General features: G+C 39.7%; 1 protein-coding gene across 6 annotated transcripts in view; it reads right to left on the reverse strand.

Moving 5' to 3' along the window:
• Window positions 1-1557: 1557 nt before the first annotated feature.
• Window positions 1558-25026, reverse strand: part of MAP7 (microtubule associated protein 7) — a 110585-nt gene continuing 87116 nt past the window's right edge. For 5 of the 6 annotated variants that reach the window (XM_032183892.1, XM_032183891.1, XM_032183889.1 and 2 more), the window contains exons 9-18: window positions 22830-22945; window positions 22125-22402; window positions 18078-18261; window positions 15812-16007; window positions 14197-14298; window positions 13852-13902; window positions 13697-13754; window positions 11178-11280; window positions 4048-4274; window positions 1558-3358 (exon numbers count right to left, since the gene is read on the reverse strand). In XM_032183892.1, the coding sequence (XP_032039783.1) occupies window positions 3348-3358; window positions 4048-4274; window positions 11178-11280; window positions 13697-13754; window positions 13852-13902; window positions 14197-14298; window positions 15812-16007; window positions 18078-18261; window positions 22125-22402; window positions 22830-22945 (1326 nt within the window). In that variant the 3' untranslated portion in view covers window positions 1558-3347. The remainder of the gene's footprint in view (window positions 3359-4047; window positions 4275-11177; window positions 11281-13696; window positions 13755-13851; window positions 13903-14196; window positions 14299-15811; window positions 16008-18077; window positions 18262-22124; window positions 22403-22829; window positions 22946-25026) is intronic. The other variant, XM_032183890.1, reaches the window with a different exon arrangement.

The raw sequence follows: 25026 nt of genomic DNA on the forward strand, positions 1-25026 counted from the left end.
CATTCTGCCAAGTAAGAGCTCACCATTTTACAGCGGCCCAAATCTCTAAGCTTTGGTTTGGTGCTTAGGGCAGGCCTTTTTTGTTTTGTTTTGTTTTGTTTTAGGTTAATGTTTAATTTCAGTAACTGCAAGTTCTCTCCAATTATAAGGTTAAAAACAAAACAAAACAAACAAACAAACAAACCAAACAAACATTTAAAAGCCTCTCTACAGCACAGCAAAAAGCCCTGTTGAAGAACAGGGTAGACAAATCTCAGATAAAGCAGTACAGAATTATCAATATTCAATGGGACAGACAGGAATTTTCTTCTGAAATTTCATGTGAGAGACCCATGCACTCACCCCCAGGCAGTAGGGCTCACTGAAGCAGAAGACTAAACAGAGCTGAATGACACAGCTACGAATGAAACCCAAAGATCTCAAACTTCAGGCCACCTCCTTAGGTGATTTTAGATCATTTACCAGAAAGAAAATCAGTGCAATATTTTATGTCCAGTGGGATACGTAATGACATTAGAGTCTGTCCTCTATCTAATTTTCTTAGATATTTAATTGCAAACATTACTTCAAGGTCGTAGCAAGAAAGAAAATAACAAAGCAGTCTTCCTCAGGAATAAGGAGGTAAGAGAGATGTAAATCAAACAAGCTAGTGGTGGATAGCCCAGGAGTTGTGCTGTAATGACCAATGTTGCCCACTCCCTGAATGTCACCCACAGAAGTATCCGTTTTGTTGTTCAGATGTGAGCAAGGAGCTGAGTCTCACCAAAGCACACGGTCCTGTTGCTGTGAAAAGTTCCTACTATCACCTATCTTCAGAAAAAGCTGTAACTTCTACACTTGCTCATTCTACCTCACTGAATAATTAAGTGTTGTCTTTGATAGCACGAGTAACAAAGAGAGATGCAATCGCAGGCCAAAAAGCTGGCCTTCATTTGTTACTGTATTTTATTACCAGAAACAATATTCAAAGGAAAAGAAACTTTTTCCCTGCATTTAAAGAAAAGGGGGTTGAACCCAAGACTTAAAATTAATTTTTTTTTTTTTTTGACACACACCTAATTCTACACTCATTCCCTAGCCTTTAGTTTTACATTGGGTCCTTGAAAGAAAGAATTTTTTTCTTCTCTTATTTGAAGTGCAAGCCTGGAATAAATATTCATTATTATAATATACATTTATATATAATATACATTATTTTTACTACAACCCAGTTCAAAAAACATACGAGAAATGAATCAGACTCTTCTCCATACTGCAAACAACAAACCAAATGTTGTAAAGTCTCACAAAAGTAATCAAGATCAACATAGCTTAAGCCTGAGCCTAAATGAACCCTCAGACATAAAACTGAAGCTAAGTCTTACTGACTACATCTTTGTTCTGTCCATAGTTGTGTAAGTGACCCTGCACTGGTTTTTCTTCTAGTAAAGAGATCAGAGGAAACTTAAAAAAAAGAAACCTAAGACCAGGAATAGCGAGAAGAGTTTTCCATCACAGATTGACTCCTGCTCCACCTATGCGAGAAAATCAAAATATAAATAGAAGTAAATATTTCAAACAAGTTTTATTTGGTACTTACATGCTAAACATCGGTTTAAAGAAAAACTACAGATTTTGGTCACTTTATAATATTGTGGCTATGTACATGGAAAACTAAAGAAAGCAAGAAAGGATCCCAATTAATTTTACTGTGTCACAAGCCGTTATTCAAAGTTATTCTGACTGAATGGCTGTTTTTCCCATCCGGGTATTCTGGCAGATGGTCTCTTTTTGCTTTCCCATTGCTTTTATCCCATCTCCTGTGTAAGACAAACACTTGGCAGCAGCAGAACTTCAGAAGTTCTTCAGCTTCTGTCTCAGAAGATTTCTTTTGCTAGCACAGACTTTCTGCACAGCCTGAGAGCCTAGCGCAGTGCTCACTAAAGGAGAGTGCAAGAATCTTTCTGGTCCATCCTCCATTAGCATGAACTGAAGCCTCATAACTCCCATTTCCACCAGCCAAGGACGTACTCGTGGACTTCAGTGAGCGACACATCAAGCCCTAGTGGGTGTTTCCAACAGAAGTATCTAGTGAGCTCTGCCTGCAACAGCATTGGTTATCAAAGCATAAAAAGGTGCACGATTTTAGCGTTCTACCCAACAGCAACCAAAAGTGAGGGATGGTAGCAATCAGCATCAGACTAAAGAGAAAGCAACCTGTGTTGCTCCTCCTATCAGTCAAACTGTAGTGCATTATGAAAATCACAGGCTGCATAAAAAGCACAAACAACAACCATTTGCCATTTGCTCTGAAACGAGCAAAACCAAAAAAATCCCCAAACCTGCTTTATCATCCAAAAATCAAATATTTCAGGTTTCACACAGTCTTCAATAGTCCGATAAGGCAAAGGAAATGTCTTCCATCATTGGGAACAGCAGCAATTTACAGGACTCGGAACAAGGTACTTCCCTGTGTGGGTGTATGTGCATGCGTGTGCGTACACATCCTTTATAGGATTGTGAACATGAATGTAACTAAAAAAAAAAATAAATCAAGTTTGCAGTATCATTTTAGCACATTTTTCTAATTTATTCAATTATACAATTTACTTCTTTACTGAACAAAAATTCATAAATACATCATCTAGGAGAACAATAGTTTTTCCTCTTGTCCGTGAAAAAATAACGCTTTCAAATTTTCACATTTTAAAACCTGCCTTGTTTTGTGTTTTTAGAGAAAATGTGAGAAGATCATAGTGATTCTCAATTTACAGAATGTCCCTGTAGGAATTACATTTACAAGAACCTGATACAGAAGCCTATACTCTGCCCCCATAATTAGAGTTCTCTGCAATAATATTTAAACCAACAGGTTTAAATAAAACACCTCATTAACTCTACTTGTAGAGCAATGAGGTATTTATTTTTCAAGTATTAGAACCACAAAGTGTAAAAGATTCGTTGCCAATTTTACAATTATGCCTTTTAAACCAACACCAATCTTTTTTAAAAAAGAATCAGTCCCACCACCCAAATCAGCCCATTGCTTCCAGATTCCAGTGTCTTGTATCTTAAGGAATGCAGAAATATCCATTGACTAACAGAAAAAAGCTTGTTGGAAAAAGCCATATTAAGTAATGCACGTGAAGCATGATTTTTCTAGTGATGAAAACTATTGGAAAGGTGATCGAAGTCTATTCCCATCATTTCTTCTGCTGGTTTTGCTAAAGTCCTTCCAAAAAAAAAAAAGATACTCAAGAAATCTTTAAAAAACCGGAGAGAAAAATAAAACACTCCTTCATAGCATGGAAGAAACTCCACTGACTGCAGAGATGCTTACATCACCTTTGGTTCTTCAGAAGAAATATTCAGATCACTTCTACAACAGAAGGCATCAAAAATGACAGGTCAGCAAACAGGAGCAGTGCTTACTTCACAACGCTATGCACTTACACAACTATTTTATTACAAGATGATTTTTTTCTTATATTTTCCACCCACAGAAAAAGAAAATAAATGAGGGTAGTCCAATTTAATTTTCTATATGGACATGTTTACTTAACATCCTTTAAAAGTCATGCTTAAATTCAGAAAAATCTGTTGTGCTGCAAACCTTCCATCAGTATTCACGTCAGCAAGAACTTGATAAGGGAAGTACCCTCAGAATTGTACATAAAAGGCAGCAGCTACCTGTTCCCCATCTGCATGAGCATATCAGATATTACATCTGCAGAACTGGAACATGAGTGCAGATCATAAGCTAAGAACAGCAGCTGTCATTGTTATCATTTCCACTTCTAAGCACAGGGCAAACATTTTCAAACAATTTCAAAAGGCAAACGGTGCAGTGCAACTGAGAGCCCCTTTCCAGCAAAAAATGAGGGCCCATCAAAATTCACGCAGCATCTGTCTGTACCTGGCACGCCCAGCTTTACAAAGAGAAGACATGCTCCCTTCCCCAGAGAATCGAGGGTGTACAGTGCTTGATCAACCTTTATCAATTAGAAGCTATAGGGACTCTGTCAATTACAACATATTACTAATTTTAATGAGCTAATGCAAACCTACCTGCTGTTTGATGTGTTTGAACACTATCTACCTGAGGCAAAAGAGTCCCCTTATCTTCAAAAGCTAAAATTGGATTCAAAGGAATTCCAGGACTATTGCTTCCATCATTGTTCATGGCATCCAGCCGGGGAGGTTTAGAACCAATGGGTAGGTTTATGATCTCTTCAAAGTTAGCATTCTGCACAGACATTCCGTTTTCATTCGTATTTTTCTCTGGATTGAGATTGCTGAAAGAGAAACAGATATTTCTTCATATACTTAATTTAGAACAGAAATTTAGTCCTCATCAAAGCAACATTGCAGAAATTTAAATTAATCCAGAGCATTTGTTTAGCCATTAAAAACAAAATTATGTTATTACCACAGCAGACTAACTTTTTTTACAGCAAGGCACTAGATATGCGTTCCCTCAACATTTACATCACATACATTTGGCTACGCTATACCCAGAACAACAGAGACCCTCAGCAACGCTGCAGTTCTGAGAAGTGACTGGAATGGGAAGCAGTAAATAAGCAACCTCTCCAGAACAACAACTGCTCTCCTGAGCCACCCACCTAATGCAGTTTATGGCCTTTCTCAGCTTTCAAAACCTTTGCTGTATTTGAATGCTACAAGACCCCTCTCCTCTTACTGCAAATCAATGTAATTGTGCTTAGATAAGGTCATTGTCATTTTTGTGACTCTTTGGATCACCACCTGCCTCCAGTTTTTGAGGACCCTGTTCTACCTGCCACTTACCCAGAGAAAACACTCCCTTTACCAAGTCAGTTCTCCTTTCAGTTCCTCACCTTGTCCAAGTTCCTGCAGCTTATTTACCAGATGCTACTCAACTCTGTGCTTCTCCCATTGCTCATGCCCAAACCAAAAGCAGCACCTCCCAGCATCCCTCACATCACCCATTTTCCCATCTCCCATTTGACAGAGGTGCCTTTAGGAGCGAGCTCTTACACACCTCCTCCAGTCATGAGGGTTACAAGCACAGGTACACTCTCCAGTTACACACACACTCCTGAGGAAACACAGTCGTGTCTCAGTCTTGCCCTCCTCTCCCAGCCCGTTCATTAGCTGTTGTGTTGTCAGACCCTGCTGTCTCTTCACACAGCATGCACTGCCTTGCCACGCAGGAGGAACTAAGGGGCTGCTTGGTGAACAGGATGGCAGTAACAGGACCCAAAGCTACTCCACAAGAGCAAGCACCCAACTATCACTTACAAATCATGATCTTTCACAGGTGCTTCTCAAGGCCCAAAGTAGTTAGATCCCGGCAATTTGGGGTGTATGTTCCCTGTTTGGACACCACCCCTGTTCAAGCTGTTTGGAAATGCTTCAGCCACAAAGGCTCAGATGCAGTTTTCCTATATTTAAACAAGGCTATCAGCTTCCTCGGGCCATTTCTGAGTAGGTGGCATGGTTTCACAGGCTAATTTTTTCTTGACAGTACAGTTAGCAGTTGTTTTTTTTTGTAATTGGCTTGTAATTGGCATATGGTTTATTTTCATCTACTGGCTTCTTTGGTCACCAACTCTTTGCAAACAATTGCAGAAATGTTTTACAGTACTTCCCAAGAGACAGAATAATTATTGCACTTTAAAGGTGGTAACACTTTATCCAAAGCCCAAATTCCAGATTTCCTGTGAGAATGGGAAAGATTTGGTATGAAAACCAGCATGTCAGTCTTTCCAACCATCATCAGTTCTTTGTCAGAAAGTCAATTCCCCTTTTTTTAATCTGTGGGTGTGCTGAGTAAACTTCAAAATGAAAAGCATGATTCACTGCCTGTGTTTGAAAGCAGACACAGAAACCCTGCTGGCTGCCGGGGAGAGACCACAAGTCACATCCCCCTTCTGTGCCAGAGTTTCACATCTATGAGATGAAGAACAGAATCTGTGAAATGCTTTAGGACCAAAAAAACTGCTCTATCATGTGTAGGTATTAGGTTATTATTCACTATAAGGTGTCTTATTACTCATTTCATGCCTGTGTACGGCCAATAACCTTACCAGAGGTAAAATAACACAGTATTGGGAAGTCTGATGGATAGGTCAGGAATGAGGGATAAGAAGGGAACTGCTCGTGCCTGTAAATTAAGCAGTGTAAGTACCTCAGCAAGTACTGGGACAATAAGGAGAAGTCTCTTGCTTTTGCAAAGAGATACTAGTTCTTCTACCTGATTGATCAGCTAACTTTACAGATAAATAGTTCATCGTACCTATTAGTCATTGCACTGCCATTACACGCTGAGTTAGACCAGGACTCACATTGAAAGATGTCTTTCAAGGCAGGAGTCTATACAATCACAAAGGGGGCACAGAAGAGGAAGCCATGACTGGATATTTTCTATTATTTATTTATTTATTTATTTGCTATAAGCAGGTGGCGCTCCCAACAAATTATTAGGGAGCATGTTTAGAAAAAACGAAGAAAAAATCTGAACCGTGGAATTCATTTCCACTGGACATCTTAGAGGCCCTAAGCTCAGAAGCAGCTTACACAAATTCCTAGGAGATTGGTATACCCTCCAGCTTCTGATAATTAAGAGCTTAGGGACTACCTGAGCCTATGCATTTGGACCACAATACATAGCAACCCTTTATTAGGCAGAGGATCTCTTGGTATTTATCTCTTTCCCTAAGTGACTGCTACTGTTCACTGAAACAAAGAACACAAGAAAGTAATGGATTTTTGACATGCAACAACTATTTTTACTGTCTTGTATTCCACCCTTAGCAACGTCTCAGTGTCCTGGCTACTATTTCTAATAGCCAGGTAATTTTGGCATTTTAACAGATACCATAACTGTGCTTGAAGCAAGATAACTACATAATAAAAAAAAAAGTTGGCTGAATTTTTTGCAGAGCATTTCCAAACGTCACAGTCTTGCAAGCATCTGAAGGACAGATTCATTTTAAGGGAGCTTAAAAAAAAAAGCATTTGTGCAGTTTCGCATTTTGATCTTAATGCATCCATACTAATAAGATAAACTGGAGGGATTTGAGAGGAGAGCAGTTAATATAATAAAAAAGGAACTGGAAAATCCCAAAAGTTTAAAAAACTACTGAAAAATTACATTTGATGTGTTTAATTTCAGACCAAGACCTGTATAGATACAACCCATACCTACAGACTTTGAAGAGAGAAGATGAGAATAAAAAGAGATCAGAATTTAGTACGTCCTTCTGATCATCCATCTGGAATTGACACTAAAAAAATAAAAAAACTGATTTACAATCCTTTGAAACGTGCCAAAGTATTTCTGTACCTGTTATTCCTGATCTGAAAGACAGTATCAGTCTCCTCTTTAATTGACATGATTTAGCAGAGCTGTCAGGAGTAGACATTAACAGCGGAATGGCCCCCCAGCTTTGGATGGTTAAAATAAAGCAGCATTTATTTTTAACTCTCTGAGACAATGGCACCGAAAACAGCCAATTGTGAGAAGCTGGAGTCCTAAAGAGGGGAACGCTGCGCTAAAGCAGATTTGAAGTGTGCCAACCTACAGACTGAACTGTGAATACATAACAATTTGAACCTGGTAACATTTTGATTTTTTTTTTTTTTTCAAGGACAAGAGATCGAGGCAATCATCTTGTCTAACTGAATATTTCTAACAATTAGTTATCTAACCTACCAACTGCCTTTATATGGGATGGAGAGAGACAGATGAGATAAAAAGCTCTCACTGAGGCCCAGTGTAGGCATTTATTATGAAGAACCAAAAAAAGAAAAAGAAAAAAATAAAAAGAGTAATTAATTAAACGAGAAAAGCACGTAAAGTATTATCAGTATCAATCACTGTACTTAAACAGCTTTCTGAGATGTAGCAGGCAGAATGCAACTTTGGCAAATAATTTGAAAGTGGAGAATCACACAGAATCACAGAATTTCTAGGTTGGAAGAGACCTCAAGATCATCGAGTCCAACCTCTGACCTAACGCTAGCAGTCCCCACTAAACCATATCCCTAAGCTCTACATCTAAACGTCTTTTGAAGACTTCCAGGGATGGTGACTCCACCACTTCCCTGGGCAGCCTGTTCCAGTGCCTCACAACCCTTTCAGTGAAGAAGTTCTTCCTAACATCTAACCTAAAACTCCCCTGGCTCAACTTAAGCCCATTCCCCCTCGTCCTGTCACCAGGCACGTGGGAGAACAGACCAACCCCCACCTCGCTACAGCCTCCTTTAAGGTATCTGTAAAGAGCAATAAGGTCGCCCCTGAGCCTCTTTCTCCTGAGAAGAAACAGAAGTCTCCACATGAGAAATGACTTAAGTAGCTGTACTGGTTATTCAACTCCAACTTGTACCGTTGCATTTCTTCCAGTATTCTGCTGTTCAGTATACATGTAGTACATAAAAAACTAGAATCTGGAAGAAATTTTGTTGGAACTTTTTTATAGTTTATGAGAAGCTTGAAAATACTTTAACATAATGTATTATTTTCAAATTAATGTTTCAAATTCACTTTTTCCAGTTGCTGGGGGACAAAACCCACACAAAAAAAACAGAATCAACACAGAAGTTAACAAACCATTAATAATATTGTAACATCTCCATGAGCTACCAGTTTTCTTGGTAATTCTGGATACTTCACTATCTACTTGGAAAATTTCCACAGTACACTCCATTTTAATATATATTTAGTGTTGCCTTTTCCACCACAATACACTTGGATTAAAAAAAAAATATCTTTCTTGTTCTTTCTCCCCCTCCTGAATAGTAATTCACTATTCTTCATTAGTATTCTAGCATTAAATTGTTTATCTGGATTTCCCCCTGTTGGGTGTGATAGATGATAGCACCAAGGTATCATCTGCAATAAACATTTATTGATAAAACTAGTACTTGTTGATAATAGATGTCTGGTAAATAATATCACAGATTACAGCATTTGCATTAGGATTTATGAAGAATAATGAAGGCTAATGTAGTTCCAGTACAATGAGATCTACATTGCTAATCAAAAGCAGCAACAGAAGATAGTGAATTACTGAAATAAATTGCCTTAGCTCCACCAAAATCGTTATTTTTTTCTCACCTACACTGTATGCACGAACACAGAAGGAGGCATGCTATTCCTAATCGGATCCTAGCCACACAGCTGGCATGACATGATGGGGAAGAATTGGGGACGAAGGTTTACCACAGCAAACAGCGCAGAACTTGTTACCTTCACATAGACCTCTACTAGCCTTCACAGTCACCCTCCTCCTGTACTGCTGCTGCCTGCATCGGGCAGAGCACCTGCAGCATCTGAGGAGTGACCCCAAGTACAGGTACTCTGTGCTCGGTCACTTAACAACAAAAAACATCAGTCCTGTCCAAAGACACGCACCCAGGCTGGACCCCAGAGCTGCACCAAACAGACACACCAACACATACACTCCCTCTGTCCCAGGCCCAGTGAAACAGCGATTGCAGCCTGGGACTTGCCATACAAAACACCTCAGGAGGAGCAATGAGACTCATGGTTGCTTTAGACCTTACCTCTCCTTCGCTCTCTCCTTTTGCCCATGCACACATTTCCAGAAGTCCCCCAAGCAAACCCTTTTCAAGTTCTGGTCACAAATCTGAGCTATCTTGCCCTTAAAACATGCTCAGGGCTTTTCCAGACACAAGTCAAATCTTTTGTAGGGCTGGAGTGAGGTGCTCACACAGACCATCTCTATCTGTTGCATGTGCAGGTGTTTCTACATGCCAGACACCTGTGAAACACAAGATGCAGTAGCAACGTTGTTGGCACCTGTGGCTTTTTACCATGCGATAAAATCTGTGCTGCTATGTCTTCCTTCCAACAGTTTATCAAGCCACCTGGGCTAAGCTAACACCAGGATGCTACCAAGTGCTTCAGCCCTTGCCTTACCATTCAGTGCGGATGCACCTCCAAAGCAGAGTCCCTCTGCGCTCTGTCCTGGCATATCAGTTTCTCCTTTCACATGCACTTCCTCACATACACTTCCCCTTTTTGTTCCTGCTCTTCAGCCTCATCTATTCATTCTTCGCTTTGGCTATTCAGATGCTCCTTCCATAGCAAATCTAATGCTACACGACAGCATTCATTAGTGTGGCACGCCTGATACTACAAATATCAAGGTGCATCTAAGGTTAGGAGTGATTAACATTTAATAGTTGCCTGAGATAATTATAAGACGGCTCTGTGCAGCTCATCTAATGCAGTCCAGTGCTCAGTGTCACTGACAGAACTTATCTCAGCAGGAGCATCTTTGCTGGCATGACAGCAGGCTAAGATCCCCCAGGCATATGGAAGGACAGAGAGAGGGCAAATTCCCCCTTCAATTAGTGTCAATCACACCCTGAAGCATACCGCTCATTACAGACTGTCTGATGGCTTTCCACATTCAAGTTTTTCCATGCATATTCTGACATTACCTGCATAAAACATGAAAGGACTATGGGATTATTTGGCTTTCTGTGTTACTGGAATTGAAGTAACTGACAGCTCATGCCTATGGAACAGATTTGATTTGGTTTAACACAGAGGTTTCAAGCACTTCAAATATTTCTCAAAATCTCAGTGACTAGCCTCATGACTACAAAGAGCTCCTAATGTTAAATATCTGCCTCCCCAAACTCTCCTTTATAGAGGACAAAGGTTTTTTAAAATACAAAGTCAAAATGAGGAGCTCTGTATCTCATATGAAGGACTTTTGCTTAGTGTTCAAAACTTGCTAATACTTCGAGCAGTTCGAAAATCCACGCATCTAGGCTGAAAGCACAGTGTTCATTATCTGAACCAAGAAAACTAACCCTGCAAATCCAGAGTAGTTTTTATGAAGCTTAATTCAAGGAACACACACAAAACAATGCCCTTTCCGTTAAGTTTCAGTTTATGTAGTAATTCCCAGCAACACATTCTTCCAAACACTGCAAAGAATGCACTGGATTTTTGCAAAATTCTTCACTTGGCAAAAATAGGTTGCTGCGAAGTGAAAGATGACAAAGTTCTTTCCTGAACACAGGAAAAGATACAAAAAAAAATAAACAGGAAATGAGGCAAATTGAACAGCTGTGCTTCATATTTACTTAATGAATACCTGGATCTGAAAAAATATTTTTTTACTCTAGTATTTCCCATCCTGTAAACACCCTCTAATACTTAGCAATGCTCTTACCTGTCCATATTTATGGGGGGTTGATGTGAAGTAATCATGTGCGTGCAGGTGACGTGTTTCCCATTGTGTGGAGATTGTGTTGCATGCTGAAGCTGAGGCCCTCCTGAAAGGTCCAAGAGAGATACAGGACTTGTTATGATTAGAGAGAGAAAGTAGAAAAAAGCAACATCCTCTACCTGCAAAGTAGGATAAAGTGTTTCCTACAAAAAAAACAAACAAACAAACCACAGTCATGGCAAGCTACAATTTTTAAATACTGTTAATTCCTCTGCTTCCTTTGTCATTTTTTTGGGGCACCTCAACCCTGTTTCAGGTCTGAAATTTCAAAGATTTCAAAACTAAAGCTTTATGGACAGGACTAGTCGGTTTACAATGATATAAACAATTCTAACACATAAGCCGTAGGTCACAATAGGCTGATATCTGACAGAATATTATGCTGGCACTTTTCAAGATGCAACAGAGAATGGAATAGAAGAACTTTGGGACATCAGCGATTTCACAGTGGTATTTCTCAGCTCCTAAGTTGATCACTGACTGTGAACAAAAAGGAAATAAAGAGGGAACACCTCCATGGGAAGGATATTTCTTTCAACAAGTATTAAATCACAACTATAAAAGGCTACAAAGAGCAGCATAAAAGGAGACTACATAACAAAGACCATGTGATGTCCCTGGCCTGCCTCAAGATGTTCTGTTAAAGTACAACTACAGCTTTCTGTGTTGTATCTACAGTCATACTCATTCATATACAGCTGAGAAAAAGGAAGCAGTTGCACCCAAGCATCTGTTACAATAATCACGAGAACAATTCAGTATACACAGGCTTGGGTGCATTTATCTAGATCACCTGAGGATCCTCCATCAGCTGCTCCTGGTTTTGCTATGCTCTAAATGCTTGGACCAAAGTCTTCTAAACTGAGTGACTTAGCCTGATTTATCGCAAGTTTTTATATGGAAGATATTAGCAATATAGGTTTTAGCGCTTCTACAAACAGACCAAGAGGAATTTACATTGATTTTGACATTTAAGACTGAGACTGTTTTTTCTGTTTTAGGAAGGCAGAATTATCTCCTGTTCTGAAGCAGAGGTCAAGTAAATGACAAAAAGGTGATGGATTTTGTTTCATTGTGTGATTTGGCCAGTCCTATATAGGCTTCCTTATGTTTTGTCCAAACCGTATGACTGAAAATAAGAGAAAAAAAATCACAATTTGCATATGGTCAGAAAAAGTATGTTACAATGTAATACGGAAAGTTAGAGTTGGCTGAAATATGTCCATTAATTTGTATCTTTAACTCAACAGCATATCTAGATAAAGCAAAGCCAAACAGTAGAGCATCCCTGGGGGTGAGAGCAGTTTTCTGTTTATCCAGTCACTGAATGATTCCAGCTTTCCCTTGGCACTGGGGAAATGGAGGTCCAAATTCTCCTCTGCCTTAGAGGACTGACTAATCATTTTCTGCTTCTGGAAGGAAAGCACTAGCCACAGGTTACAGAGCTATTTTTCCTTTCAAGAATTATTTAAATGGTTTATAGCAACTTCAGCAGTGCCTGCAGCAACAGATGGCATTCCAGACACATTCTGTATTAGCAGTTTCCAAACTGTTTTTTATTTACAAGGATAACATGTAAACAAGTAACTACCGAATATACATAATGAAATCTGTGTCAAAAGGTGTCCTGGCAGTGCTAATTAGTGTGTTCACTTTAAGCACCAAGCAAAAAAGCAGTACCAGCAGCCAGTGTTTTTATTTGTCCTGTCTGTTACTCAACGTGAATACTAAAGAGAAATAAAGATTACCATCGTTTAGCATGTTATGTTACAATAAGATAAGCTATTTGATAGATTGGCTTCAGTATATTTCAACTCTGCTAATTCACACTTGCTTATTGTTGAATATAAGCTGAATTTTTGCTTCTTTTATTGTGAGTATTAAAGCTTTAGATAAAACTTTACCTAAAAAGACTGGAAACACACACAGAAACAGAGGCAACAGAAGAGAAGGAAAGACTAAGAGTGTGGGTATGACGGGGAGACTCTGAGGTTTTGTAAGTGCTGAATTTTGAAAGAAAAGAAACAGAAATTAAGACCAAGTGACTAAAGACTGTGGAAGAGAGACATCACAGGGGAATGTTTAGGGTTATGAACAATTTTTGATGACTGATCGCACTTCTAATACTATGCAAAAGAATCTGAAAAATCAGTGATTTTGTCAAAGCTAACTTGGTCAACTTGTTTCTTTTTACTTTACAATTTATTAAACTTGGTAAACTACTCCCTCTTGTTAAACAACAATGTAATGAAATTTCTGAAACAGTTGACTCATTTAGTAATGGCTAACTACCCATACAGAATTATTAACTCATTAATGTTTGCCGAGACTTCAGATATACTCTTTTAATGGTTTTCTTCATCACAAATGACTGTGCCAAGTTTCAGAACTGTATCTCAAGTCACTGTGCTTAATAGGTATTTATTCACCTGCTGTGCTCACGGCACAGTTGAGTACAATACCTGCTTCTCCAGTAATATTTGCTTTTGATATGTGTCCATTTTGCTGGTCATTGGGTTTCTACAAAGGAAGCACAGCTTTGTAAATTTAAAATGGCACTAGAGGGAAGAATTGAAATGTGCCCAATATTTACGTATGTCAAGTTAGCAGCACTGACCTTATCTACAGCTTCTACACGCCTAGTTCTCTTCATGATCTCCTCAAGCCTCTGCAAAAAAACGTAAAGGAGTAAAATAATGTTTGCTGGTAGTACATCAAAATTATCCCTCCCAAACCATAACTGCCTGTCATTTATCAAAGTTGTGTTTAATAACATTGCATTTGCAAAAAGATTAATTATTTATTACTGTTGGCAACATTCTCTTCACTTTCACGTCAGGCTACACAGAAGAGGACCTCAACTTTTCTGAGGGCACATTAATATCATGAGTAACTTTCTACAGTTGAGGTGGAAGCAAACTGCTAAGACAAGATGAAGTAGTTTCTCAGCATGTACTGTTACCTTCTTCCTTTCCAAGCGCTCTTGCTCTTCTCTTTGGAAATGCTTTTCACGTTCTAAGCGAATCCGCTCTGCCTCTTCCCGTAGGCGAGCTTCCTCTTCTTTCTGAGTTGATAGTAAGACAAAGAAGCAGGGAAAAATTTATTTTTTAAGGACAGAATAACATTGACAGCTGCTCATCTATATGTATCTACAACACCCTGGAAAAACACTATTGGGGTTTAAAAGTTGCCAACAACCTTTTCAGGCTGAATTGTACATTTCTTGATTGACCTCCATGATTTACATAAGAGGAAAAGATGAATAATTAGATACTGGACATCTTATTTGGTTGTGTGCCTGTTCTGTGTGGTATGTGCTGACAGCAGATAAGATGACAAACACATTTCCTAATCTTCAGCATTAGAACAGCAGCCAGGAAAGCATTCAAGAGATTCATGTATTGAGTGCGGGATGTTTTTGGAAGTCAAACAAAAGAAGTAGAATGCTTTATTTGTCCAACAGTCATTGCTTAATGAGACCAAGAACAAACCACCACAGGTACATTTGCATAAACTTTCCATTCCCATCTTTTTTTTTTTTTTTTAAACTACTTCACTGGAATATACTGCTGAAAGGCTTTGCTCCACAAACGTGGCAGTGTTGTAGGATGGAACTCCTACAACAGTTCATTAGTTAAGGCTGTATCATTCAGATAAACTTGGTCGTCCTTTATTTCTGAGTGCTACATTGTGGATGTAGCTTAATTTAACATTTCAAAGAGGCATTACAGATCTGAAAATCAAAACTTGTTTTTAAGTTATGTTCACCTGAACACAATCCTTAAAACATTTCCTTTTCAGAGGCATACATTTAAGTACGCACCAGAAGAAGAAGCCTAGTATCTATGAGGCAGATTGAAGTGCTGAACTTTTTTTGGGGAAAGGGTATTTGCAAAAAGTAGAAGATCGTGTAAAATGAAAAGATTCCTATCCAAAGCACTTACCATGGTCCCTCCAAAAGCAGGTAAAACAACATTATGCCCATCATAAAAGAAATGAAAGCACATTGAAAAATTGTCTTCTGATTCATTTAACTCTCATGTCTTCTGAGTAGCTGTACTGATGTTAGCAGAAATACACCAGGTAAAAGGTGCTCCGTGGCTCGAGTAAAGTGATAAAAACCTACCCTTTCCTGCCAGCCCTCCAAAAGCAGTATTGCACATAGAATTAGAAATCAGCGGTGCTATGTTTTCAACTGAATATTTAGTTATCTTGGCCTCTAGACTTTCTATAACTGTATGGGCAAATAGCTCTCTGGTACACCACCATTCATTAAATTCCCCCAGTACAACTCTACAGCATTTTTTTAATCACATTTTATCAGTATTAAGAAAGGGTTTGTTCTAAAATAAGTAAGTTCTACAAGAAAAAAATCACTTCCTACCACATGTTTCTGCCAAGAAACTGCATCTTTACTGTTTGAACCACTCCATGAAATGAAGTCAGCCACAATCCTATTAACCCTATATAGAATTTAAATTTTAGATATCCCTCCTTGAGGTACTGCTCAAGAAGTGTTGCTTCATTTACTCTATTGCCAACCAGACTGGCACAGAAATTCCAGGAGGGGAGCATACTTGTTTCTGAATACGCTCCATCTCTTCTCTCTCCTTCTGTTCTCTCTCTTCTGCCTGTCGGCGCAGCCGTTCCTCCCTTTCCCGCTCCTCCTCTGCATCCTTTCGCTTCCTTTCCGCTTCCTGTCTGCGAGCTTCTTCTTCTTCTCGGCGGGCTCTTTCTTCAGCTATCCTCTGGGACAGCTCCTCCTTCTTCTGCCTGCAATCATGAAACAAGTATAAGGAGAAGAAAAAGGAAAGAAAGAAAGTTAAAAGCAGTGCCCTGGCCCAAGACACCAGCACTGCAGAACAGCTGGATGAAAGCTGCGCTGCTGTTTCATTCATGAGAACAACAAAACATCCGAAGGGGGTCAGGCTAAGCCATCTGTTCTGATTCCTGCAGGTGCCACAGGTGAAGCCCTGTGGAACAATCTGAAAACTTTGCAAGGCAATACCATTACTTCTCTGGTATATGCTGGGCTTCCACTAATCCATGACTCAGGTACTTTCTGATTCAGAAGCAGTACCGTTGACTTAAACGCATCTTAAGAGACACTTCCTTGTGTTACTTCATTTAATCATATTTCGAAATAGTGTACTGTTTCAGAACCCAATTGATGTTGCAGCCATGACTCTTGAATTTAAATAAAAACTCTCTAATCTTGCTAATTTTTAAGCATGTTACCTCCTAATCTCATTTGAAACCCCCCAATCCTGGCTCCCATTATGGGAACAAATACTTTTTCCCCTTCCCCTCTGATGTTATCCCAAACTATTCTGTACTTTGTAACTTATCATATCTTCACTCAGAAGCAGAGGGCAGGTGGTCTTCCCAGTTGAAGAATCCTCACCAATTTAGGTGTGGGTATAATCTACAAGAGTCCCCACAGAATCACAGAATATGCCAGGTTGGAAGGGACCCATTCTAATGCCCAACCACCCTCTCAGTTGCAGAACCTTTTCCTAATACCCAACCTGAACCACCCCGATGCAGCTTCATGCCGTTCCCTCAGAGCTGTTTTATACTTCCATGTGGGAGCTGTTCTGTACTTCTGATCATCCTCGATGTCTTTCTTTACTTATTTTTCTAGTTTTACTCTCTCAAGAATACAAAATTCAAGAGGGAGATTCACCATGGATATTTCGTAATAACTTTTTCTATTTTGTTATCCTTCTCTAGTAACTCACAACAGTTCACATATTTTCTTGACTATGACTCATCTGATGCTTTCATATACTCATCTCCACACAAGGTCTCTTCCATGAGAAATAATTTAGCCCAGAGACCACCACTACATAAGTAGTGATTATTTCCTTACATGCATTCCTTTATGTAAGCAATGTCTTCCTTTATGTAAGATATGTCTGAAACTCTTCCTGACTGGCTTTCATCTCACTAAAGAGCAGCATTATCTCATTGGCCACAAGTCCTTTCAGGTTCATTTATGAAGACACTGAATAGAATAGATGGTGAAAACTCCTTTCACTGAGAAAGATTATTATTCTTTAACTTTTGTTTTCTATCCTTCAGACTTAGTGCTTGTTCACTCTATTATGCTTACACCACAGCAGCTTATTTTCTTTTGAGAGGGACAGCATCGTGAGCCTTTTGGGAATCCAGTCTATTTTAACTGACTTTGCTTTGTTCCTGCATTCAGCAATGCTCTTAGGAAACCCCACCAAATCCCAGAGGCATGGCACCCCTCTAAAAATGTGCTCAACTTGTGTTGTGGTATATCCACGGTCACAAGCATCCAAGTGGGCTGCTCATTTGCTAGTAGAAAATGAGACACCACATCGCTTACCCCCAAGACTGTTGGATGTCCTGATTTTAAGTTAGAAAACAGAAAGCTTTAAGTCACAGATGTTAGACATCTAAACACCATCCATGGCAGAGATTTTAGGGCTCAAAGAGAAATTGGCACTCTCACAAAGTTGACAACAGCCAAGCAGAGTTACCTTGTTGGAATAAACAAGTACAGCTTTGTTAATCTCTGGGGAAACAATGAACCACTACACTGAGGATCTGCTCTCTACTGCTGTCCTATTTCAAACTGCCAATAAAGTACATATCTATTTGGGATAGCTTTTAACCTTACAGATCTGCTTAGGTGTATATTGCTCCTATGAAGAAATCCAACTGAAAACAAGTCTTTTGGGGGAGGAACTTGAGTCTCCTGCAGTTCAGTAGTGTGCTGAATATATTACAATATAACAACAAAATATACACAAGCAGCTGATAGGAAGCTGCTAAAAACATTTCTTCTCCACTGCAGAAGTCTAGGATCACCTTTCAAGCTCTTCTCTCTCCCTCCTCTCTTGCTCCTCCCGTTCCCGCTGCTCACGGGCAAGGCGCCTCTTCTCGGACAGCAGCCTCGTTGCTTCTTCAGGATCAGTTGTACCTGCAGAGGTCTTCGCGGGGGCTGGCGGCGGAGAAAGTGCTGGTGGAGCAGGAGATAGGGATGGGCTGGCTGCTGAAACAGATGGGATGGAAAAGTGGTTTGCACAGACACAGTAGCCAAGATGACACACTTTTCACGCACTCACTTTTCACGTGCACATACACACTTCTCTTGAAGGGAACAGAAAATAGTTTCAAAATTGATTGTAAAGTATCTTCAAGCTTACACGGTTTTGTAAATGATTCAGAGGGAAAAAATCTAGATGCTAAGGATACATATTGCTCAAGGGAAGTATGTTTTTGCAGAACATGTGAAAGCAGCTTCAGTTGAAAGGCTAAGCTAACTTTGTCATCAGAAGAATAAAGTCTGAGAGGGTCTCAGTAGGAGATAAGCTGTCTCAGAAAGTCCCTGCCATCACATTTGCTAATTTTCTCCTGATTCTATTCAAAGACCAGAAATGAAACATAAAAATATATTTTCCTCTGTTTGATAGTCTATATCTGAATACTAGGGCCTGACTTTTTCATGATAGGCCAATCCCTCTTGGTGACTTTGTGATCTCAAGCATCAGCTGCCTGAAGTAACCTTAAGTAACATTAAGACACAAACTGGCACCAATTTTGCAGTTATTCCAACCTTTACCAGCCCAACAGGATTCCTGCAGGTGCTTTCGACATATGCTGGGGATGATGACCCACAAGACAACACACAGGACCAGAGCATGCCTTCTTACAAGTTTTGCTGCTATTGGCAAACTATAGCTTGCGTTCAAACTTTATTAGGCTTTGCTGTCACTAAGTCATTAAAATTATTCTCATTGAGGTATTTTTCCTCCCTCTTTTATTTTATTTTTTTTATTATTATTATTTTTTTTTTTTACAATGGTGAGGCAAGCACCTGCCTTTATAATAATTCTTTAACCAGGACCAGCTTTAGCTGCCTTTATCTACCTGATAGAGAAGGTGTTACAGATTTTTCTCAAGTTCACATTTCTGCAAGTTCGCCTGTCATTTTCTAGCACAGGTACAAATCACCTAAACTACATGTTTTCTCTAGAGGCCAGGGACCATTAACAACACACAAGCTAACTGCAGGAAGCACTCTCAGGGTAATCACATCTGGCAGTGCAGACAAAAATGTATCAGGATGTGTTTGAACTGGCAAGGAAATCAGAGCCCAAGAAAATACATGTGAAGTAAGTCATCAGGAATGACAAGGAGATGACAGATCTACATTTTTAGCCACTCTTCAGAATGTTATTTTTCTCACCTCACCAACAACTTCCAATAGGGGTTTCCTCTTTGATGCCCCCTCCTACACCTCATTATACACAAACACAAATTCAGCTGCCTTCTGTGTGTTTGGTGCTCATATCTACTGAATTTTCTTCTGCCTTCTGTTATCAAGTACAATAAGGCACTACTTCTGGGCCTTCATCTTGAATTCAAAGGCTATGGGCACACCATGACACCATCTGAAGAGTACCAGGGTCTCTTCCCTAGCCCTGAGGTGAAGTGGCACAGTTTAGCCTCACGCTGCAAAAGCAGGTATTTGGTCCACCCCTAGGGAACAGACTTGGCTTGGGCTAACCCTCAAGACAAAGTGGGGACCTCAGAAAACCCTGGGATGGTCAGATAGAAAAAAAAAAAAAAAAAAAAAAAAGTAACTTATCACTCCTAAAGCTTGGGAGTCCTTTAAAGCTATGCTCTTAGTAGCCTTGGGGACAGAAGAAAACATGGGGTTGCAGTTACAACCTAGACCAGAAAGGTACCAGAGACTACTTGTAATAGTTTAACAGTAGAAATGACAGAGTTCCTGCACCTCAGTTGTTTTTCATTTACTGACATGGACCAAGGCAGGGCTGTCACTCCTGAAGGGAGCACAGCTTTGCACTGCCTGGGGTTCACCTCTTCCCTCAGGTGATGCATCTGGCAGCGTAACAAGTAGCTCATTCAGTGCGCACCTGGCCTGCTGACAGAAAGGATGATGACAGCGTGCAAAGGCACACCCAAAATACCATTAAAACTGTAATGAAATTGGGAAAATCATGACATTTGACTGCAAAAGCTTGAATAGCTCAATCAGTGATCATTACCAGCTGACCTCCAGGCTCCTGTGTCTACCCATCCAGCAGGTATCTGAGCCAGATAATTTAAGGGGCAGTTCAGGCTGAGGCTGAAAGCAGCTCTTTTTCACCTGCAGCTCAGATGCAGGAGACATCAGCAATGTCCCTCTAGACACAAATGCTGCATTTGCTCCCCTCTAGATTCTTGGATTCAACCAGGTTGTTGTGGCAGTCTGGGCCTCCCCGTGCAGTACAAGGCCTGTCCTCTAGCCTCAGATGTAAAATGCCTGACGTCTCAGTCACAGGGTTCCAGCCACTTGTGGTTTGGTCCTCTGGTTTTGATAAAATACATCCAATTTGAAATGCTGCTTGCCACTTCTCCTCTACCTGCCCCTCTCCACTACCTGTTTCTCTGCTGAAATACAAACTACTCTCTGAATACAAACTACTTGACTTTCAAATTCCTTTATCACAGATAACCTATTTCCATGCTAAGTAACCTTTTTACAAACTCAAATATTGACCGACTGCAGAGAAGTTGAGCCTCTCTTCCTCCTGAGCTAAGCAGGCAATCAAGCATTGCTGTGTTTCTCTGGCCTGTACTTTGGACCTTGGGAAGTCCAGCCTGTACACATTTGCAAAGTTACCTTAGCTGTATCCCTGAAATACTTTGAAAGGGAAATGTTTTCCTTTTCTGTGACATTACAAAAAGGCTATCAGAAAAGCAGTGAAAGCCCACACCATCATCCCAATTATCTTAAACCTTATTCACATGCCCGTTACCAACAGATCTGTTACCATAGCATCCATTTATTATTTGCATCCATCCTGTAAGCTGCTTGTGGGATTGCACCTTGTGTGGTAGGACCTAGGTACCAGACTGCAACTACTGTAACAGAACTTACTAAAAACAAATCAATTCACAACAGGTTTTCTTGCAGAAGATCAGCATGCAACTACGCACCCTGCAGTTAAATACAGCATTACTAATACTTAAAACTGTTTTCTGAAGAACAGTTACAAGAGAATCTATGAGCTTTAAATTAAGACCCCAGGTAACCCATCCTGGGAATCACAGTGGTCACAGTGGCCATTCTATCCCATCCTTGAGACAGTTTATATAACTTGCAATGGTCTAAAATTTCTGTTAGAACAAACCTATATTTTTCAATTTAAGATTTAACTTTTCCTTTTCATATACTTTATGATCACTATTTTAGGTTGTATCTACTTTTTTTTTTTTTTTTTTCCTGCCTTGCTGCTTTTCAGGGTTTGTAGATGTGTTGATTTTTTTTTTTTTTTTTTTTTTTTTAAATAACTTTTTCCCTGAAAAATTTTTCATGCTCCTATTTGCTCCTCTCTCTGGTTCTCCTCTGCATTCTACTTTGTCCTGCCAATCTTCCCCATGATGCGGTACTCTTTCAATATTATAGGTAAGCTGGTACAGTTTAATGCTGTCAGTACCTCTGTACTGAGTGCCTAGCACAGCTGGGGCATTCTGACCACACATCTCGCCCTTACGTGATGGCTCCCTGCATTGTTAGCTTTCAGACCACTGTTCTTCTACTTCAGAGTCTGAGAAATTGCATATTGTTGTGAGGGACAAAGTCCTTGGTCCAAAAGGTCAGAGAAGAGGGATGTGAAGCCACACTGTGCGAGGCTTGCCTGCCTGTTGTTCTGTCTGATACAAACACAAGGGCTTCAGCCAGCTTATACTTCTGTCATAATGAACATACACCTGCAGGAACGTTCTGAAGAATGTAGATTAACACTTGATAGAAAACTATTTAAAGCTACTTTCAGAGAAAGTGAAAAAAGAACATGAAAGATGTGCAGGCATTCCTTAATCTGAAGGGGAACTTCTCCTTACCTTGACCAACCTCTGTGTGGACAGCAAGCTCTTCTTGATTTGCAGATTCTTCAGCACCTGCTGATGTTCCTTTACTCTCTTCTGTCCTCTCTTCAGTGACCTTTTCATCTGCCTTTTCTGGTCTTTTCTTCTCACTCTCAGGTTTGACCTCTTTTTTGACAGGCCGGATATTGCCAGGAGAAGGAGGACGTGCCTGAGCAGAGGACACTTTGGAGGAACCAGGTGAAGTTACCTGCTTGGGTGTGCCAGGCAAAGAAGGCAAAGACTTTGATGCATGCCTGTGTAACCACAAAGAGTGACAATCACCATGAGACACGCTCTGCTGGACACCACCTACATATCACCTCTACAAGTGCAATAGCTAAATACAGAACGACCTCTCTATTTCTCTGCTATCAAGCAGAACTCCTGGAGCAAGCAATTAGCTTTCATGCAAAATGCTTCTCTTTGCAACTCTCCAGAAGTGTGAGCACTGACCCAGCCAAGAGGGAATAAAACAAGTACATTCCTCATTTTACCCCATTCTTAAAGCAACAGCAATTTCTTTTTCTAAAAGCAGTACCATCTTTCTTCTGTTGCAGAGAGAAAAAATCTATACCACCAAATAAGTTTGCATTGATTTTCCTGTGGAGACTAACATGTAATTAATACAACAATTAGAGCTGCCTATAGCTCAACCTCTAGCTAAGCATGTACTTGGCTTACCAAACTGGAGAGGGAGCTGGTGATCTAGTTTTGGGGTTGGAAGAAAAATGACCTCCTTTAAAGCTGGCTGAGAAGGTAGATGACAAATGGTCTCTCTCCTTTTCTTTTTTGTCAGTCTATAGTTCAGCAAACAAAAAGACAAAGTCAAGCCAGAGTTCACATGGCTAAAGAAAGCAAAGCAAACTCAGTTAAGGATGAGGGTGTTAGGGGGCTGAGAAAAAGTAGTGCTGAGTCAGAAGTTTCTACAGCCTGTTTGACAAGTTCATTAATAAGCTTCCATAGTCTGACACTGTCTGTCAGTAAATATGCAATCGACAACAAGAATCCTTCTTAAGCATGCACTCTACTGTCTTTATACGTAAGGCACTAATTTTTACAGAGGCAAAAAGTTACCTTCTAAATTTTGATCTATGCTGTTTGCCACACAGTGTCTTCCTCTGCTTCTTAAGTCTTATTTGTCATAAAGACCGGATTTCAAAAAAAAACACAACAAACCACTCCCCAGACTCCCACTTAGGCGCAGTCCCTATACAGCACAGACTTTTTGTTTTCATGGTTATGCATCAACACCACAGATGCCCTGCAGCCCTGAAATATGGTACAACAGTTATCCTATTCTCTTTTTTCTTGGATGATTTGCCAGCACTTTTTTTTTTTCCCCATTGGTTTTTATGTGTCGTAGTGATTTCATCTTTTTCATTCCTGATTTTTTATCTCATGATGAGAACTACAAAAGATCGTTCTATTTAAAAACAAATAAACATGTTTGGAGTTGCAGCATGCAGCACTAGTTGAGAGCTCTATAACAATTCTCTCTCCTGAAATGAAAATCAGTTTAACAACTGCAAAAGAACGACGGAAAACAACTTCATGAGCACATAAACCTTTGGTTTATCTTCATAAGTCCAAGAGTGTTTTTTTTTTTTTTTTGATGTTATGGATACAATTAGTTATTTTAAATTGCCAAAAACATCACTTAATATTAGCAACAGGTGGTCCTTCAATCCAGAAGTTGTTACTTGAGAGTAATTAGCCAGCTATTTGCCAATATCATTTACTAGAGTTGTACTGATTAATATGATGATAATCACCCAAGTCATCTGAGCGTACAGAGCCAGAATAAATGAATTAAAATGAAAAATAATTTTGACTCACTAGCAAAAACTGTCTAAATAGGATCTACCTCATTGGTCCTGAAAACACAGCATCAGCAGGTTTATTCTCAATAAAGCCAAAAACCTGAATTCCTACATAAGTTTACCAATAAAATAAAAGGTTCTCCATAACATACAAGCTACTGAAAATAGCTCTTAACTCTGTCATTCGGTATTAACGATATTCTTACATCATCTCCTTCACCAAAACGTATCAACCTTCCTTCTTGTTAATTTAAAAACAAAACGATAAGAAAGACCTGAGAGGTGCCAAACTGATAGCCCTGGAGCTTACAATGTTCTCTTCACATAGTGTGAGGTTTCTCTACACATATACCCCAAAGCTATGCCTCAGCCTCAACTTCAATAGACTGTCATCTGCCTCAAAGATTAATACTGGCTATGATTCATGCTACTTTCATCTAACACTGCTTCCAACAAAGATATTAATAGCAGCACTGCCTCCTGCTGTTTTGCCCATCAGACCAAATGAAAACAGAAGCTCCGCTTACACAAATCATTTGCAGAGATGACTTCACACTTATCATACTCTAAAACTCAGGCCGCAGAGTACAAGAAAAATTATAACTACCTAGGTTCAGAAAATAGTATTTTAAATGAAACTGACTGCATCCTATTGGCTTGGAGTGCAGTCAATATGAATTTGGTCTGCCTGTATAACAGGTGAAAACAGGTGGCTGGGAAAAAGATTCCTGTTGGGGGAAAGTTGCAACGCCTCCTTGGGTCTTAAAATCAGAGAATCCACAAGTAAAAAGGACAACACTGTGTGGCAGCCTCTGTGCCTCATCAGAAGCTGAGGTACCTGCTCTACAAACATGGGTGTTTTTTCCAAGCAGATTCTTTAGTGTGTTATCAGGCTATGTCACCAGATAATGTAATAAACACAGTTAAAATCCAACCAACAATGGAACAAACTGGGGGCTGTGGGGACCTGCAGAGTGGAGTATCAGATTCGTAACTATTCCTATTCCAGCAAGCAATTCAATCAGGTGGTTATGGCTTGAGACACCAACTTACATACA

The sequence above is a fragment of the Aythya fuligula genome, chromosome 3, assembly GCF_009819795.1.
Source record: "Aythya fuligula isolate bAytFul2 chromosome 3, bAytFul2.pri, whole genome shotgun sequence".
NCBI lineage: Eukaryota > Metazoa > Chordata > Aves > Anseriformes > Anatidae > Aythya > Aythya fuligula.